Source organism: Strix uralensis, chromosome 3 (genome assembly GCF_047716275.1).
Source record: "Strix uralensis isolate ZFMK-TIS-50842 chromosome 3, bStrUra1, whole genome shotgun sequence".
NCBI classification, from domain to species: domain Eukaryota; kingdom Metazoa; phylum Chordata; class Aves; order Strigiformes; family Strigidae; genus Strix; species Strix uralensis.
In genome coordinates, this window is record NC_133974.1 from 105,381,454 (window position 1) to 105,401,846 (window position 20,393).

The 20,393-nt window shown below is 37.4% G+C and overlaps 1 protein-coding gene across 13 annotated transcripts in view; it reads right to left on the bottom strand.

Moving 5' to 3' along the window:
* Positions 1-20,393, bottom strand: part of ESRRG (estrogen related receptor gamma) — a 408,134-nt gene that overhangs the window by 33,859 nt on the left and 353,882 nt on the right. For all 13 annotated transcript variants that reach the window (XM_074863717.1, XM_074863718.1, XM_074863725.1 and 10 more), the window contains 2 exons: positions 19,609-19,719; positions 14,990-15,151 (listed from right to left, as the gene is read on the bottom strand). In XM_074863717.1, coding sequence (XP_074719818.1) covers positions 14,990-15,151; positions 19,609-19,719 — 273 coding nt within the window. The remainder of the gene's footprint in view (positions 1-14,989; positions 15,152-19,608; positions 19,720-20,393) is intronic.

Below are 20,393 nucleotides of genomic sequence, written 5' to 3' on the forward strand. Positions count from 1 at the left end.
CACTAACACAGGTGTCACTTGCATAGCTGTGTAACATCTCCGATTTCCTGAAAACACTGACATTGGTAGTTAGGTTGGATGCAGTTCTGCCAATTTTTTCAATTAGACCCATTATTGATTTGATGAAAAAGCAAATTAAACATACCATGGTAGTATGTAAATTGGTTAGACAGAACATAAGGTTCTGGTACTGAGCTTCTTAGGCACACCGCCTCAGTGAGCTTTTAGTCACCAAAGTCTCTGGAGATTACAGAGACAGGGGAGACTTTTGCAAGAGACCTAGACAGCATTAGTCTAGCCACTGAGGTATGAAACATTTAGGAATATGTTAACGTAAAGAGATCTTTGGAAAACAGTGCCAGAAAGCTTAAACTTTGTTAGGACAACAGAGCTAAAGTTGCTTAGTTGCTTCATTTTAAACCTGGAATAAACCTCTTGTTTTCACAAAGCTGCTACAGTAAGGATAAAAATAGGTAAAAGCACGTAACAATATCTTTTGTTTCAAAATAGCAAAAATAAATATTTGTTAATTGATGGTACATTTTAAGTTGTCTGAATCTGACATGTGGAATCAACACTGTGTGCAGCTCTCAAGTATTTCTTTGCAATTTTCCCTCACCAAAGAACAAGAGTTTTGATGCCAAGAATGAATAAGATGCAGTGACCATCCAGGAGTTTACAAGTTCATTTTTGCAAAATCACTCTTCCCACCTTAACAGGAGCTCAACACGATGGGGAACCCAAAGCAAGTAGGTGGGCTCACAAGCAAGCCCCTTCCCTAATTTCCATTTAATTCATTTACCAAATCAAATCAAACTGCTCCTGTGAAAATTATTTCCTCATGAAGGAGGACAAAGGATCTCTCCAAAAGTCACTCCAAAGCACCTGAGGTTCAGCTTCTCAAAGTGGGTTAGCTGAAACAAACATAACTGACAGGATGCTGCAACAGCAAGTCCACCCAGGGCACACAGCTCCTAGCAAGAAGTTTCTTAAGGTCAAATACAGTAAGCCCACTGTCTGGCTTTGGTGCACTGGAAACCTACATAAGTCAGCACAAGCCTACAAAATCCTCTTTTCTTATTTCCGCATAGCCGCTTGTGTCGCAGCAGAGAGACAGTATTGTGCACTCTCTCCCTCTCTCATGTCACTCAGCACTCTAAGAAGGCCTAGTAATATAATTTCCAACAAGCCCAAATTCCTGCTGAAATTAGCAGTCTGCTGCAAGTCTGTATTTTTAGGGTCTGTACCCTATACTATTAAAACAGCCTAAAATATCTGGGTAAAAGCTACGCTGTTTAAGACAAGGTTTGGGTTTCTTTTGCCAGTAGTGATGCCAGCTTATGTCTTTTTCTCTCTTGAAAAGCATGTAAATTGTTGTATACAAATAGAGTCATTAATGGAAAGCAAGACATTGCAAATCAGACAATAGACATATCAATTAATCCCTGGGATGCACATGAGGCAATCAATTTTCCCAAATCCCAAATCAATTAAAAAAAAAAAAAAGGATAAAGAAAAACAATTTGAATTCTCACTCCTTTAAAAAGATGGGTATGGGAGGAGGAGAGAGAGGGAAGCTGGTGTGCCAATCCTTCTCACTGTCTTCACTATGTTCTGAAATTACTAAATGTGAGCTAACTTGCAAAAATTGTGAAAGACAGATACTGTGTCAGTGGAAAAACTGAAGTTTCAGATTAAAATGTCTAAAAAGAAAAGAAAAGAAAGAGAGAGGAAGAATGTGGCAAGTATTAGGAAACTTTTGGATTTCAGTCTTATACACGCACAAGGTGCCTGCACTGGGAAAAGCGGCAATGTTTCTCTTTCTGTGCCTTTTTGTGCACTGATGGAAGTGATGTCCTACAGCATTTCAAGTCATTTATTGAAGTTTGGTGGTGGTAGTGGGAATGTTGTTAAGGGAAGTAAAAAAAGCAATGTCCATTTGAAGCTTGTCTGTGAACTTTGCATGAACCGCCAGGAATAATGTAGTGTGATGACAAGCCAGTTATACCTTCCACTAAATTTGCTGTCTGGAATGAACTGAAATAGTGTTTGGTTTGTGTAATTACGTCCATCTATCTTTATATTCCAGCGGCATATCGCAAATTGAAAATACTAAAAATTGACTGTTGGTTCTGATATTTAATGATTGCCAAAGACAAGACGATGATTTATTGGTTACTTACCGATGTGACACATTTGCATCTTATTAGACGGAGATTACTATTCCTTAAAATGCGGACGAGGCCTGATCATGTCTGATGGATTGATTTGATTTGCAAATGTAATCAAACTAATAAGAGGGAAAAAATGAGCAATAATGCCTTGTTTTTCAACTGGCAATCACTCCCCTGCCAACAACGCTGATATCCCTGACTAAGCAGCCTTCACACAGTCTTCTTGTCTCCTCAAATAAACAAAGGGATGCAAAGAGCCTGATAAGAGGATAACGAGCCAAGTATGGATGTAACATGGAGACTGTACCTCAGCACTGTACAAATGTATCAGTGGGAGTACCAGGATAGGACTTACTGTGCCTTCAGTCCTTAAAAAGCAGTGAGCATAAAGCCGAAAAGCAAAACTCAATGATATAAAAGTCTTTACTGAGTGAGAGGAAAAAAACTTCATAAGAAAATAAAAGTGGTTTTAAATTAGGGAACCCCAGGAGAACACTCCTCACCAGTACAAAAGTTACAGAATAAATACTTGGAATTCCTCAACCTGATGGGACGTTAATTGGGGAATGTAGTTTGGATAATATGATTCGAGCAATTGGAATCACTGTAGCCACAGCATCAGAGGCATGCTGGATGATGTTTTAAAATCCTCCCAAACAATAAATGTAGGCTTTCTGTAGATTTTTATCTGCACCATATTGGTAACATAAACAGTTAAATAATATATTTCACAATAAACATTCTATCATTCTGGCCAGATGCTGATGTTTCTGTAACGGCTGAAATATGGTTCTAGATAAAACCAGACTCTTATAGTGCTTACAGTAAATGACCCTAATTCTCCACAGTAGGATTCTCTTCCTTTTTAATAATAAAAAACTTTGTGCAAGGAATTGCACCAAGGCCCCCTCCCCCTTTTAAACAGAAGTGGTAAGTCAAGAAGAAGGCAAATAATAAAGCTCAGAGGTACACACAGGTTTCAGATTGTGACCTGCATATTTAGGGATTGATCCAAAGCACACTGAAATCAAGGCAAGTCTTTCTATTGGCCTAAATAGCTTTTCATACAGAGCTTTACTAAAGAGGGACATTTGAGTGTGAATGTTGACAGCTGAGGAAGTGATCCTACAAATATTTGGGAACACAGAGAACTCCGCACAATGGAAGTGTCTGTGTAAATAATGTGATTGTACTACTTAAATATTTTCCAGACTGATTGCTAATTTGCTTCACTAAGGGATATTCGATAATGTAAAAAAAAAAAAAACTTGCTTTAGGGAACAGCTATTATGAAGTGTCAGGTTAAAAACAAAGCTGAATATATAGCTCCAATTACCATGCTCAAAGACCTCAAAATATTTTCATAATTTAAAGTTTTACAGCTCATGTAATTTATATTTATTTTAACAGTGGAAAAGCATCCCGGTCAAATTCCAATTAAATAATTACATTTTGCCTACCTAAAATTCTCACTGCATTTTTAATTGGGTAGGACACACTTCACTGCTTCTCCTAAATTGTTTAGTGTTGCCATTCAGTATATAAATAGCTACCACTTTCTACCACGGAGACAGTACACTTCTCTGCGTAACTACCGATGGCAAATTCTAGTTCACCTGTGTTGGCTGTAGCACTGGAACTCAGGAGACCCACGGCAGCCTGTGTTCCTATCTTCCCGTGTCATAAGCTCTTTTTAGGTGCATTTTTTTCCTCCAAGCTGGTTCTCTGAAAGTCATTGATGCTGGCTGATTACGGTGATGAGTATGCAAATATTCCCCGTCAACACCCTCTTCTCTTGACTTTATGTCCTGAAATGCCCATCTGAGCCTCTTGTCAGACACTGCCCTCTGTAGGTTCATGATACTGATTGAATTATCCTGCAGAATGTTCATCCCCAACTCTACCTGCATTCCCTGACTAGTGCCTTTCTGAAGCACCCTGTTTCCAGTGGCGTTTTGATTACAGAGACCATGGCGTGCTTCATATATGAGGATTATAGTACACAGTAAGTTACTCATCATTGCTGAAGTGCTAGGTGCAATCCTGCCATCACTGTGAACTCCAAATTTGTGCTGAATGTATTAGGCAGTGTTCAGCACAAATCATTAATGGTGTCTGGAAATCGTTTTGTAACTTGCAAAGAAACTCTTCAAAATAGACTCCTGCCAATTTCACTGAATAAAGATCATCTGGAATTCACAATGCATAGTGCATGTTAAATCTGAAGATTCACTGACACTAAGCAATGCACTCCTGAATCTACAAAACAGTCAACTTTATCTCTGGGAAACTTCAAAGTAGTAAAAAGTGGAGGACGGGCCACAGAGGAGAATGACTTTCTACAAGAGACCGATATGGGGAAGGACTCAAAATTCTCACTGCAAGTGCAGTTAATTGATGGAAGACACAAGGGTCATGGTAACTTCCATATGCTACCAGATATAGCTTGAATCAAGCAAGTTCGGAGTCCAATGCCTGTTCATTAAGGCAGGCACAATGCTATAGTATAGTTATAGGAAAATCTCTTGGCTAGAAATGCACCCTGCAACCTGCTAATGTCATGACATATTTATGTCAGTAAATGCAGATTCTTCTTTGAACAAACATATGAGCAGCAGCCCTTACATGCTAAACTGTTCCCTCTAATCTCTCCACCAGCTAGATGCACATCAAGCACAGATTTGCCTCCTGCCTCTTCTCCACCTTCATCACAACTCTTTGCCACAGTGTTCTCATGCGTAACGTGTCAGGACCTTGTAAGTTAGCTGACTCTACTTTTCAAGTGTCATTTCCATTGAATTTGGAGCCTTCTGTGTCTGTAGTTGGATCTCATTTCAATATTTGATTTCACCTCAACTGTTAATGCAGCTGATTGAAACTGATGGTGCACAACATGGCAGATAAAAACATCTTGGGGAGAAGGTTCAGAGCTATACTGTGAAATTTCCATTCGTCTATAATACACGCCTCAGGAGCCTGGGGTGGAAAATCCTTTGGGCAGACCAACATATTGTCAGAGAACTTTCTCTTTATAGAACATGTTTTCAAATGAAAGGAAGGTTCACTGTTTTTTTCTTGCATGGAAAATTACCCAAATATTTCTCCCTGCTATACAGTATTAAACTTGGAGACAGTTAATTAAAACAACATGAAAAAATGACTTAAAAGTTACGGCCAAGTAAGTGTTCCATCTAAGTAATTAAACAGAGGAGCATTCAGTATCTGCATTCTTTGGATTCTGTGTCTCCCATGTTTCCTGGGATTCTTTCTCCGCACATAAATGTGTATGCACACACACATGTATATGTGTGCATAAATTGAGCATTGCACAATAAAAAAAGCTTACTAGCAGTGAAGACATGAGTTCATAAAGCTCTTGCATGATCCAGCTGATGCAGAAGGCGATTACTGCAGACTCATTTTTAAAAACTGCTGATTCTGTTATCAGGCTGGATCGAGCCTTGCCATTACATCCCAGGTGCTCCCCTGCTATCCCTATACTATATATATAACCAGGCCCAGGTCACCATGTGCCCTGCCAGAAACGTGCTGACTGGCTAAGGGGGCCTTGCAATTCAGGTAATTAATCCTATTCTAATGTAGGTTAAGCAGGTGTGAAGCCGAACTCATCCAGAGAGAAAGTAGAGGCATCCTTAGAATTACAGTATTTAACTGGTCTCAGCTGACTTTAGGAAACTAGACCATCCTGTGCTGCTGACCCAGTCATACAGGTCTGCATACCTGTCTGCTCTAAATCCAGTCTGAGCAACTGGCTCTTTTTTCCCTCCCGTCTCCCATCCTAGATTTACAGTATCAACACAAAAGACTGAAAAACTGCTTTTTCTTCCCCACCCAGAACAAAGTAAATATATTTTTGTTGGAGGCTAAGTTAGATGAGTAAGTCGCCTGTTTAGTTTAAAATGGACTAAATGGTTACCTTAAGAGAGCTATGTTTACTTCTGCACTCCCGGCATCTGCTATGATCCTTTCACAGGCCAATTTAAATGACATGTAACATTTATGATCTTATTTCCAAACAAAGCCTTCAGGAATTCTAAAACTGACCAAAAAAATATCTCTTTGGATGTTCTTTATATTCTGAATCTGGTTGAAAAAAGCCTTATTCTCCCAGAGGACAGGAGTCCCACAAATACAGAAGTGAACATAAATGATAGCCTCAGTTCTGCATCATTTGGCTCTTCTGCAAATTCCTCACCTAAGGAATAACATCAGGATTTGTTCCAACTTTCTTACTGTGCTTCTGAGCAAGGCATCTTCCTGCCTTGTGGCCCTTGAGGTATCAATTGTACAATTAGGGAAAGATTGGAAAAGGAGACCCTCTCAAAGACTATTGCAGAAGTTTAAATTCTTTCATACAGTACGCTCTTAAACTGGCAGTCTTTTCATATGCTTGGCAGTTGAACTAAATTATGGGGGGTGGCAGTGAAATGACTTTGAAGAGATAAGATGCCTGAAAATCTAATGTGCCCAGCTATGTCCTGTATGGAACTCCAGACACTGTCCCACTTGCAAAAGGCGATTATTGCTGAAGTCTCAAATTCAGCTTGCTTACAGAAAAAAAGAGAATGGAGACTACAGTAAAATTAAAAAGATTAAGATACATTTAGACTTCCTACCCTCTGGTTGTAAGATTAATTCCTTGTTGGCTCAGAAGAAGGAAAACTGTTACTGAGTCATACGCAATTTACACAGACCTAATCTAGTAAACCCGTTTGTCACACAAGAAGTGGGTACAAAGGTGAGTATTGTCCTTTAAGTGGAAATACTTGCTTAAAGCTCGATTCTGCACATTGCTGCAGAGTCCTGAGGTGGTAAGTACAGACAGGGGACAAAGAAAACTCTCAGCTCCAACTGATATACTGACTGCTGATGGGGGTTTCTCCCTTCGGGGCCAGATCCTTAAACAACAGAGGCTGGCATAGCACATTTGACATGTACACCCATGACGACTGATCCTACCAAAGGCTCTTGGTCTGTCTCTATGGATTAACTGGGCAAACTACCATATGTATTTTCTTTTAGAAATTCTTGTTATAATGCCTGATCAGTGAATAAGACCAAACCATTTCTTAGTCTTTATTTTGCATCTTCTTACACTCCACCTTAGAAAAAACCCAGATGTGCTAACGGATCAGATTCAAATTTTTTTTCTTTTTTTTCCCCTCCTTTATTCTATTCAGCATCACCTTCGAACACTTTTAAATATGTAACAGTGGTTTCTTGGCCTCATGGTACTTCAGTAACACAATGTTTGCAAGTAAGGAAGCAGGCTGTGTACGTCAGCCTACAAGTCATCCAGGGTAATACAACATTCTTGATTTTGCTAGAATAGTTGGGAATGGCTTCTACATCTTTTTATACTCTTGCATTTAAGAATCAAATAATAGCCATTTTTGTTTACAGAAAGAAAATGAAAAGCACTGGCATTCATTACTGTTGATTTGCTCTCTTTTTATTAATCATTTCTTATTTTTAAAGGGCCACAGGAGTGAACAACATAATGCAATGGTAGGAAGATATTTACCAATTTAGCACCTCATTATAAAACTACTCAGAAACCTCTTTGTCTCTCGTTTAACATAATAATTATTAGTGGCAACAAAAGTGGATCCCACACTTGCACCATGATTAGCAAGTGATGAATTTGGGTTGAATATATTGCATTTTGCTAAGTAAACCTTATTATAGCCCAAATCCTCAGTCTAAAAAACATCTAATTTTAAGAAAATAATTTTCCACTCCTGTTTAAATGCATGTTTCCAAATTAACCAGTGATATTCTATAGAAAACTACCTCTTTTATGCTTGAAGTCTCCAGCTGCCACACAATTTATATCTCTTTCCTCCCCTCTTTGTTTTTCAGCCATTTTCCCTGAATGTCAAAGTCAATTTAGTGCATTTCACTTTGCTGAATAAATCAGAGGCGAAATCCTTGCTAAAAGTGAAAATTTGATTTGCTAAAAGGAGCTTAGGGCAACTATTAATCAATATATCCAGAGTGTCAAAGCTAAGGCCATGATAGACATGCATTCATTTGGAGATTGGTTGAGGCAGATAAAGGGGGACACTGGGAAAAAAAAAAGTGCAACAGCCAGACAGCGTAGTACGTATGTTGGGGGCATGGGTGGAGGGAGAGGACTTGTTTAAAAAAAAAAAAAAAAAAAAGACAGCTGGAAGGAAGAGGCCAAGTATTTGTCTGTGAATAAAAGGTGAACTTAACAGAGACATAAAGTCATTGTTTAATTCTGATCTTGAGAGGATTTTAATGAAGGATTTATTATTTTTTTTTAAAAAGTGAAACATAAGAATTAAGCCAAGTTCTTTTGTTACCTGTTAATTCAATTTTTTATTTTTGTTTTGCTTTTGGTGATGATTATTCTGAAACAAGCTTTTTCAACAAATAGACAGGGATTTTAGTCAAAACTAGCAAGAGTTCCAGATACTTTTTTAAAAGTCTTACTGCACATTTATTTTATATTAACATATAATTTCAGGTGATGAGATGTTTATATGCCTGGTGTTATATTCTTTTTTTCCCCTCAGTTAATTTAATGCTAGTAAAAAATGCCAGAAGTGACTATCCTGGACACTAAAGTGCTCTTTTTATCCCAGGACATCTATGTCTAGCAGTACTAGAAACCTCCTCACCTCTCCGTTGCTGTCTCTCTCAGTTCTGAACTGGAACTAGTCTCTTCTGATTAGCAGACACACTAATGGTGCGTGCATCTCTAGTTGCACACAAAGCCTACTCTTTTGTACTGAAATCAGCTGAAATTTTTCCACTGACTTCAGCAACTGATCCATCAAGAATAGTCTGCCATCATATCTCAGGTGGACATATTAAATACTTTTAAAAATAAACAAACAGACCTTTCTGTAACTGCCTTTTACCACACTGCAGATCCCTGTTTTGTTTTGAAAAGGCTAAGAGACTGTGGACATGTTTATTCATGCATTATACTGGAAATCCTACCTCTTCCTCCCTCCCTTGCAAAAACACTTAAACCTTCTCCGTGATACTATTTTCAAAAAATGAGAAAAAAAAAAAATCCCACTATTCCTAGCACTTCAAATGACAGGACAGATGAACTGCTAGCATTTTAGGCACACTGCTGTTCCATTCTGCTCAGAGAAGCTTGAATCAACATGGTGATCTAAACACTGGCAGTGTCAGGCAGTCCATCCATGTTAATGCTCAAAAATAAAACTGACAGTCAAATGCTGATTTCCCACACTGTACAATTTAGTGACAGAGGTCAAGGAAGTCAGTAGTTTTTGAGAAACCTTTTGGCTGGAATCTCTACCTGTAAGGCCCAGGGAGTGGTCTGCCTCAGATCACATATGTCATGCAAGTTGTGAGTTCAAGAGCATTTCCATCACAGGAAAAGTATGTCTGATTTTCATAATTAGTGCATGTGTGTAGAAGGAGTTAAAAGAAGAGCAGATAGTGGGATTTTGATAAATACAAGGCAAAGAGAACTTGAAAAGTGTCCAAGATAGCACACTGATATAGGGCAGGATGTCCTGGTTCTCCAGGAGGCTCAAGTTATTATCACTACAAACCTCTTAGGCAGCACGAAACAGCTCATAGTCCATTCCATGTTACATGAGCAGTAAACACTCCATTTACATGGCCACCTGTCTGTGGAGTGACTGGCACCCTGTGATAGGGGGCGATAAGACAGCTGCGGGAGTCCTCATGTTGTCTGAAACCGTCCTGAATTCAGCTAGCAGCACCAGAGACTAGAGAAGGCCTCAACCTCAGCAGAAGCAAATTTTACAGTAGCAAGCAGCGTGGTACAGACATACAGGAAGACATCTATTCCCCTTGCAGAGCTCAGATAACAATCCAGGATTTGGGCATAAACAGGATTCTGGCTATAGCTACAACGTATGTGATTATATGCACCAGGCAGTTCCAACATATGATTTCAGTCTGTCTTCAAAGTCCTACTGACGTGAATATTACCATAAAGTAACATTCAGCACTTTTTCTCTGTCATTCAAACACAGGCTGTATGTCCACTAAGATGGAGATACATAAACTACGTGCGTGAGAGCAGGTACCTATATACCTAATTCGTATCTGCATGGATGTACCATATATGTATGCTCTCATGCTTTCTTAAACATTAGCTTTCCAAAAGTGATTATGGTCAACTTTTTCTCTGTACTTTACCCACATGGGGTGGTATTTCTGAAACAGATGATGAGAAAAGGGCATTTTAGAAATGACAACTCTGCAGCAAATCATGTTCTTGTTCAGTATTAGAATGCTAAACTACACCCCTGAGAGCTGCTTTGGAAAGGAAAGCTTAAATATTATATTGTCCTCCACAAAGAGTATGCCGGAACAATAATGTTTCATAAAACATTAACATTAACACTAAAATATTCAAAACATCCTTGGATTTGCTCCATCAAAATCATGTCCCCCCCTTTTTTTTTGTTAATACTAGTACCAGTGGCAGTACCAATTTCTAACTATTCCCTTTCTTGAACATGGTTACTGCTAGCAAAACAGGGACACAGCTGAAGACAAGCAGGCTTATTTTACTAAATAATGTAACTAGTTATTTTTGATGTATTAGTCTGATTTACTGTTTCCAAACAAATTTTTCATTTTAAGTGCAAAAAGTTGATTTCTATGGTCTGGTTGATGTTTTTTATGCATGCAAATTTTTAGAGAACATTTTGTCTTTAGCTTCCTGTTATGCACATTTTTAAGAGCTTAATGTTTCCTGCTGCCACTTAATATGAAAGAACATTGCACATTTTTGCTGAATGTCAATGAGATAGTTACATTACAGAAATTGTGCCTAAATGACTCTGATACTGTGACTAGGTATCAGCAGAATTCCACCCCATACTGGAGAAGAGTTTAATTAATATAATGCAACCAATATAAAATGGAATCTCCCCAAAATACAATGCAAAGGGTAAGAAACTCAACCACCAGCAAATATTGAATTAAGCAGGGCTCTCTTATTTAAAAGATAAATAAAATTTAAAAGAATAATAATAAATATAAAATAGCAAAGTCTTGCAGAGGTTTCATAAATACATTTACAATTTATTTAGGTCAGTTAATAGGCGTTTTGTCTCATCAGGCAGGAGACGAAGCAGCACTGGCCTCTCCCTCAGCGCCTTCAGTATTTTACTAACAAAGTTACAGTACATCGGAATATTTTAATCTGACACAAAGAACAACAATAGATCTGACTGCTGGGCTGATAATCTTCTTATCACACCCTGTGAAACCTAGCTCTAATATTTGACTGAGCCTCCATTACTCGGCAACACATTCTAAAAAGGCCAACAATGGAGAGAGAATGAAGTGGAGTGTGGAAGTACCTCCATATCTACATAAAAGAGATTAGAGGCGACAGCGTTCCATTTTACAGCTCAATCATATTGTGTTAGCATGCGCTTATCCGAGCGCGGATGAAATTGAAAGAGAAATAAAAAAGAGTCAGGCAGATAGGAACCAGAAAAGCGAGGCATGAGCAATTTCCAAGGATATAAAAGGATGCTAATGGCGGGGCCCTGTCATTCTTAAAAAGGGCTATTAGGGCACCATCATCTGTTCTTGTGCCCTTACGCTCCTCTAACTAAAGTCAAGCATTTCCTAATGCCATTGTGATCTTTTTCTTCTTCAGATAAGACATGGTCATGTTTCATAACAACACACTTTCCATTTATTTGATTTATAAATGCAAGGAGACTAATTCTATTTACTGATAAAGGCTTTCCATATATATTTTTCTTTCAATATTTCCTTTTGTAGATGGCATAGACTTTTTGTTCAGTAAAATCAACTATTGAAATGTTTCCAATAGCCCAAAAATACTAATGATTTTATGAAAGCGTTTGAACTTTGTATAATTTTAAAACATTTTTTTAGTCTATGACTGCAATGGGAAGTGGTTGGCCAGGACAGAATGCACATTGCATTGTTACCTTTTTATAGATAGTCTCATTAAAAGTCTTTCTGTTAGAATAGCAAAAACATTATTTTGGTCTCTTCCACAAAGACAAATTTTACTTTGAATTCTAATGTTTTACAGCTGAGATCTTTATTCATTATTAAGCACCTGATATATAAGGGCCTTTAATTACACTGAACCTTAAGAAACCACTATAGGAAAGAAAGATTTGCTGATTGCTGCTTTGCTGTGCTAGGCACAAATTCACTACTGGTATAATTAATTGATTCCAAGAGATTTACACCAAGGATTTACTTAGTCCGCTAAGCTACAGTGAACTTTTATGTAATTTGCACCCTTTTTCTAACTCATCCTGTTTCTAATTCTGTTACGTTTCTGCCTACAGTCTCATTTGTTAGCTTAGAAAACACTCAGCTAGCACCAATCCAGGCTCTTCTACAAGTTGTTTGGTGCCAGACATTAGCTGAGTGTAGGCAGTCCAAGTTCAGCCGTACTCCATCATTCAAAACCAAGCTACAAAAGCTCATCACATTTGCCCTTTAGCATGTCAAGCCCTTTTGCTTTTTGCGATCAAATGCCAGACAACAAGCACAGATTTTATCACTGCCCTCTGTTACCAGAAGGCTTATAAAAAGATTATCTTTATTTCCTGGTTGTTTTTTCGGTTTTTTTTTTTTTTTTTCTTCTCATTCCTAAATGGAGTCAGGTGAGCAAACTTAGCTAGTGTAGCTTTACCACAGCAGGTGAGTTTTTTTGTTTGCCTTGTAATAAAAGGCTGCCTGATGGCAGAAATGTTCCTCAACTGGTTCAGATCACAGACTTTAAATATTCAAGGCCAGTTTCCAGCATCCGGTACCTCTTCCACACTAACCAAAGCCATCATTTTAAAGGCTGCTCAGACTCATCCCTCTGCTCTTCCTACTCCTCCAGCCAAATCAAAGCTACACAGCATATTCACAAATCAAACTGACAAAAGCTCCCCTGCAACTACTATGGAGCATGACTTGACTTCGTTGAGAGCTACTCTATTTTGGTTAAGGTGATCTAGGTATCTTCCAAAGATGAAACTCAAACTCACCTATTTAACTCATTTTGACTTAATTTCGGGTGCTTTATTAGCAACCAGTGTAAGACAAAGTAGCTCCTATAATATAGAGTGATGTTTAAATTAGTTTACAATTTGCTTGGGCTCATCTAGAACTGCTCTGAACAAAGCCATTCAGAAATGTCAGCTGTGTTCCTAACCACTGTAACAAATTGTTGCCTGAATGCTGCACACCTAATGACTTCAAATTAGCTTCACTGCAATATTGCCTGACAGTTCGTTACGACTGTTAGCAACATAGCTGGCGTATCATGACCAATAAATTGGTTTCAGTGTGGGCTGGGAAAGGGACTTCCATCAATTTGATTAAAGAAATTACTGTAGCATTCAAAGCATAAAGACAAACTAGTTTAAGGAGACAGAAGTAAGTTAACTGTACCAGAAAAACATTGCTTGTGATACAAAAGCTTGTTTATATGCTATTTGTGGCACAGAGAATGACTAAATTTCAACTGTGTCACATACCGACAGTTTTAGCGTATGTAGGTTGTTGTCCCTCATCTGAAGAAAAACAACAATCCATAAATGTACCTATTTTTTTATTACTGTTCTTTGTTAGTGTTTATAGTTATCAAAGATGACCCAGAAACACGTACCAGAGGAACTGAAGCCTTGTGCTGGTCAGCACAAGGGAAAAAACCGCCAGGAAGACTATTTCTATTTCTTTGTGATTCCTTTTGATACTAGAAATAAAATATATTTAACTTTGATAAACAAACAACTGACTATATACCTATTAAGGTATCCCAAAATCACATCTAAAATGAGGATGATGTATTACTCAGAGGAATTAAAGGTTATCTGTTCTTATGCTCAATAAGGCTCCACTATCAAAACTAGAAAACTAACGAGCTGATGAAAACACACCAACATGTTCACTCATCTGCTGGACTAGAAAAATACCTTAAGAAACAAGAAAAAAAGGCAACCTTTTTTGTGTGACTTCACCATTTGTGAAAGGTGACAGGTGACAACCCTGGAGACTCTCTATAAGTTTGCCTGCTAGCGCACAGAGCAAGCACAAATACCTCAGCATTTGTGGCGGGGGGGGAAGCAAAACATACCTGAAATGTTATCTGAAGAAATTGCTAATCTTCTGAGAAACTGCTTTGGATGACTCCCACTCTTCTTGCTAACAAGATTGCCAGTCAGCCTTTATAATATCAACACACTTATGTGATGTAGACCATAGTCTATTTTATGCAGACCAAAGAACTACTAAGCTATAAGAAGAGAACTTTTGGTACAATTCAGTTCTCACTCACAGTAGCTCATTCAATGAAGAGAACAATTCCTCTGTGCCATGCCAAAATATAACTGAATTTTTGCACCTCCTATGGTCAGGGTAAGATAGTGCTGCATTTATGTAATATAGAACCAGACTTACATTCAATGCAGCTGAATCAGATGAGTACAGATGAAAGGACTTAACACTACCCTTCATACCAGGCTAATGCTCTGGATAGCAAGGTAAGTTCATCTTAATAAAAGTAATACATGAGAAAAAATCATTCACTGAGCAGCATGTAAAACTTATTAACATAGTAACACTCATAGAAACAATAATACTATTTCCAAAGTACGATATATTATCATCTAACATATGTCCTACGTGAATAATCCGAAGCCTTAAGAAAACTTTGTGCATTGTAGTGAGAGAACAAATCATATTTTTTACTGAAACAGAATAACCCATGCGATGATTTCTGTATGTCATCTGTTTGCAATAAATACTGTATGTACCTGGAATATGCTTTGCCCATCCAATGATCACCACCAGTTCTCTGTCTGCCAGGTCACAAAGCGTGGTAAGTGCTTTGATGTCGCTGTCTGGAACAGTAGGGTCAGGCATAGCATAGATCTTCTCTGGTTCAGCCACCAGCAAGTGGGAGACAATCTTGTTATCTGTAAAAATGGTCCAGAACAGTACAAGATCACCAGTAGCATCATTCTACTTTTCAAACAGATGGCTCATATTTCTAAGTGCGCAAGAATTTGTCTTAAAATACTGGGCCCAATTAAACCTTATTGTAACTTCACTGGCTTCTAAGTGGTTACAGCACAAACAAATCTCATCCATTAACAATGTTTATCAAGCTAGACATGTATGTTCTTAAGACAGTAAATTTAACGGAATGTACAGATACATGACCACCTCCTAATACCGGAATACAAACTTCGTAGAAAAATTATGTATTTTGGACTGTGCAAATAGAAAATTTATGCCTTCCTCTAATTACCTGCAACACCCACAACCCCAAAGGCAGGCGTATTTTTTGAGCAACTAAATATCACAAGCAATTAGTCAGTCACTGAAATCTGTAACTTCTGTCAGCAATTCCAACTACCATTCTTTATTTTAGATATCACTGTTGCAACAAAAATGGTCTCAGGACTTTCTCAGTACTCATTATCCCATATATCTTATATTATGGGTATCCTGCCTGTTGAACTGTTAAGAACAAATCTGTACTCCTTAGGGCCTATGCTGTGAGAAAAGCAGTGTGTTGTCTTATATTTGCTTTTCAGTGAAAGACACAAATTTAGAATCATGTATAAAATTAGCTTCTTCAAGTGCAAAAATAGACTAATGATCTCCTCTCACTTCCAGCCAGGAATAGGTACTAAAATCAATGAGAATAAAGAGTGTAAAACTAAGGAAAGTATCAATAGATGCAGACTCTACCTCAGAAAACTGGTTTTGTGCAAAGAATGATATTTTATCTTATTCACACACTGGTTATTTTTATCTACATAGCATTTTCATTCATGTGTTAAATATTTACTTTTTCATCCAGATGACTTGTGAAATCTATTTGGAATAACCAATTAAGTTATAAGGAAAAGTGAAGAGGAAAAAAAAAAAAGAATAGAAGATCCTGGAAGATTTACACTAGAGTTGATATTCTATATTCAATAAGTAGGATAAACATAAAAATAACATTATATCCATGTGGAGGCACAATGGAAATATCTCTATACAGGAGCCTGATTTGTTACTCTGAGAAGGCAGAACTGAAAAATGGGAAAAGGACTAATTCATTAAGCCTCCTAATACAGGATACAGTACTATACTTGCCAATACATTTACATTTTACTTTTCATGGTAGGTACATATTTTGTGACCGCAAATGCACCAGCAGAATTTAAAGCCCAAATGACGACCTTTAGCAAATTTACACGAATCTGTTCCCTTCATTAGGATAAAGAGTTATGGGGCTTGATTAGATGGGATTCCACTGCAAGAAGGTGTGATGTATTTTCTGACTGCAGAGAAAGTTGCCAGAATTAGTATAATTTTCCCTTTCCGCATTTAAGTCACAGGATGGACCACACTGTCCTCCTATGGGGGAGCTTCAATGGAAGTTGACGGGGATGTGACTTGCCCAGGAGGGTCAGAGAGGCTCCCTACAAGCCTATGACAGATTTCTGTAAAATACTCACTTGATTCAGATTTCTGATACTTTACTGCTCTTTTGTGACATAAACTGCTCGATTCTGATCTACTGTCTCTACAATTTTTGCCTTATTCCAAATTCATGTGTCAGAAGTTGTGATATACGTTAGCCCTTTGTAAAATAAGTGCAAGAGCCAACTGGAAACCATCACATCAAGCATGTTTTATTACAAGGGGATATATTCATGCTTTATATGAAGTATAGGAACTATGCCAACTGAGTAATTCTTGATCTCAATATTCTACTGATTATCAAACTGATTAATGAGGAATTCTATTCTTATTTAAAGATGACAGATGGTAGTTTTAACTTATATTGGCAAACATCCTTTGCACGTAATTTTTATTTTTTAAACAATCTTTTCATATCCTGTTTAATTTCACACAGAAAACAAAACCCTTTTAAGTGAGAAAAGATAACATCGCTTCTTTCCTAATTCCAATATTTTTACATGTATTAGAAAGTAGGATAAATAAATTAGTTTCTTAACAACAAAACATATGCAGCTGAGGACTTCAACTTTGTGGTTTTTTAACCAGTGATAAATGAATGAAGGAGCATTCACACTCCCATGTTCTGGGTTTTTTTCCCTGCAAACAGAAGAAATGGCCAAAGAACCTCTTTCATTTTTTTTTTATTAGGTTCCTCACCAATGGCTTTTTGTAGATGATTCACAAATATTGTACATTTTGACTCAGGATTTGCAAAATCTCAAATTCTTTTTATTTTTGCAATCAACAAGATCTACAGGCAGGTCATTAGATTCCATGGGGAAGCTGGAAAATACAATAGAGACCAGAAGCAGGTGTAGGAAAGCCTCCAAACACCTGTTCTTTCCCTATAGGGGGAAAAAGCTACATGTATTGGAGCATGCATTAGTATAGACCATAGGAAATTTCTGAATGTACTCAAAAAGCTCCATCACTCAGGAAACTGAATAGCCATGAGCACTGTTTCTAGGTAAATCTTATTTAATGTTTCCCTAATTAGAATCAATAGAACCCAATTTTCATTCCTGTGCCTTTGTTATGCACAAACTATCAGTCAGGGTCCAGAAAATCTCCCAGGCTACTTCCACACAAAACCGATTCAACTGTTTCAAGTCTTGACACTTATCTGGCAGGATCTGAAAATTAAGTTTTATAAATGTTTGTTACAAAACTGTTTGTAATTGGATGAGCTAAGGAAAATGGAGGCACTCAGATAATGAGTAATGATTTATAAGGAGGTTAGTTCATCTCAGACAAATGGAGCTTATAGAAATTGGTGTAGTTATCGTCTTAAAGGTAATGTAATGCACTACTTTGCAGTCATCTTGGGTTTACACACAGACTCCTGTGTTTCAGTAAAACTGCGTTAACCTCTATTCATATTAAAGCGCTTGGGGTTTCGGGGTTGGATTTTTTTTTTTTGCCTGTTTGGTCTTGGCGGTTTTGGTATGCTAGGCTATCATTTCTACTCAATGACAATATCAAGTAAATGAAAAACTGACAATCTGTGCACGCAGGAAAACTAAACCTCTAATGAAATTAAGCATTAGAGTTTATTAAATTTTATTGTATTATCAGAAAGTTTTTATTATAATGTGCAAAATCTGCTTAGTGCAGCCCTAGATTGTATTTACAGAACAGTGGGACAGCTTATGGAGGCTGAGTAGAAGATGCCAGATTGGACAATTGAAGGAATATAATCAGCATAATGTTTTTTGGAAAGGCAAAAGGAAACTATGCCATATGTTCACTTAAGCCTTAATTTTATGTAAAACTGGCTGTTTTTTCTTTGACACAGCTAAAATGCCCTTTCACTTACAGTTCAAAGACTGTTTATTTGCTCTCCAGATCCCCATATGCTCAAACGTATTGTACACAGCACTGTCCCCTACTGGGGAACATGCATGGAAACAAATTCCATTTTCCATACAGCCAGGTATTTTCAAGAGCCTAAAACTGACATGTGTGTTGTCAGAGGCACAGGGACAGAGGCAAATGGGAGACAAGAGGGAGTTTGCCCTCCTCATTTCTCTGGCTTATTTCTCTATTTTAGGAGCAAAGTAACCTTCTTGGCAGGTGCAACTGGACGTGTATATTCTCATTTGAATTCAGAAGAGTTTACAACACTTGACATAGCGTGTATGCCTTTGCAGGGTAATATACTAGCCTCTTGCACTACAGCTATAATGCTATTAAATTTACTTCATGGAATTAGTACAGTCGCTGCTTGAGTTTATATAAGCTGCAAAGCAAAACCCCTAACTATTTTTAGTTAATCGCAAAGAGGATGGAACTTGTATTTTAGCAATGAGATGATCATCTCTCAATTTCAGCCTGGCGAGATACTATCAAGGACATTATTAAAACATAACAAAACAAAGCAAAAAGAATCCATGAGAGTACTAGAGCCCAGTAACTACCAATCTAGGCTTGTTATTAGTGTGGCATATTGCTGTTTTAATCTAATACTAGGTAGTGTATTAATCTATAGGTATAAATTAATGAGGCTCTTAATGTATTTTCTTTGGGAGGTTGAGCAGTCAAACTCATTTAGTTAGTGAAAACTACAAAAATCACTTTCTTGTGAAATCTGAAACTAGAAGCTTCAATGAACTAATGATCACAGTATGAACCATTTTATGTACCACTGAAAATAAAGATAACCTGTAAATGTAAAATTTGCACTGCATAAACCATGCTTTTATACACTTCCACCTGTAAAAATACTCTTTGTTCAACTCCACTTGAGAAAGATGAGCATATTTAAAACAAAATATGTTAAGAGCTAAATGGATATAGTGTTCATGGTAGTATCTTCTGACCAAACCCCTGTCCCAGTCAGAAGATTAGCAAACAGGGCTAGGAGTCAATACCTTGTATTCGAAGAGAAATTATGTATATCTGGTGTACTCACATGGCTTTTTTGCTGGCTGAACTAGCTGAGGGTTCAGGTATGGGCTATTCTCTGCATCTATTCTGCGCTTGTACTTCTGGCGACCTCCACGTACTCTGTCTAAGCGGACACCTACATTGGGAAAAATAAGCAAACATGTAATTAAATATATTATGACGATGCCTTTCAGGTAACAATCTTCTATCTCCTGCCTTCCAATATTTATTTAAAATGCATGTTTATTTCAAAAGATTAATTTCAGAAAGCAAGGGAAAGCAGCACTAGAAGTATTGGCAAGCTGTTTTGGTTTTCACACATGCAAGACTAAGTACACAACATAATTTCCTGTTCATTTAAAACCATTTGTTCATTTTTACATATTATTAAAAACAGCTAACACGTTTAGTTTCCATTTGAAAGAGTCTGATCTTAAGTCATCTTTGCCAGAAGAAGTTCAAAGCTGTAATAAAACACCATGGATATACAAGGCTAACAGTATAAGTAGAGAAGTACTGAGAATTAGAACTTTAGAAACAATGAGTGTCATATAGAGTTTAGATAGTCAAAGCAAATGCTTTTAATTAACATGGATTAACACGGCCAGATGATACAAAGTATCCTTTGTAAAATAAGAACATGTATGTGGCTTAAAGACCTGAAATGGTTCATAAGGGTTTGAAAGAAATTGTATGACTGTTCATTTAGATGTCATCAATGATGAATTAGCACTTATGTTCTACCTGCATATTGTTCATCGTTTCAATAAAGCATTCTGCTACTTATTTTGTACGCATGCATCAGAGCTT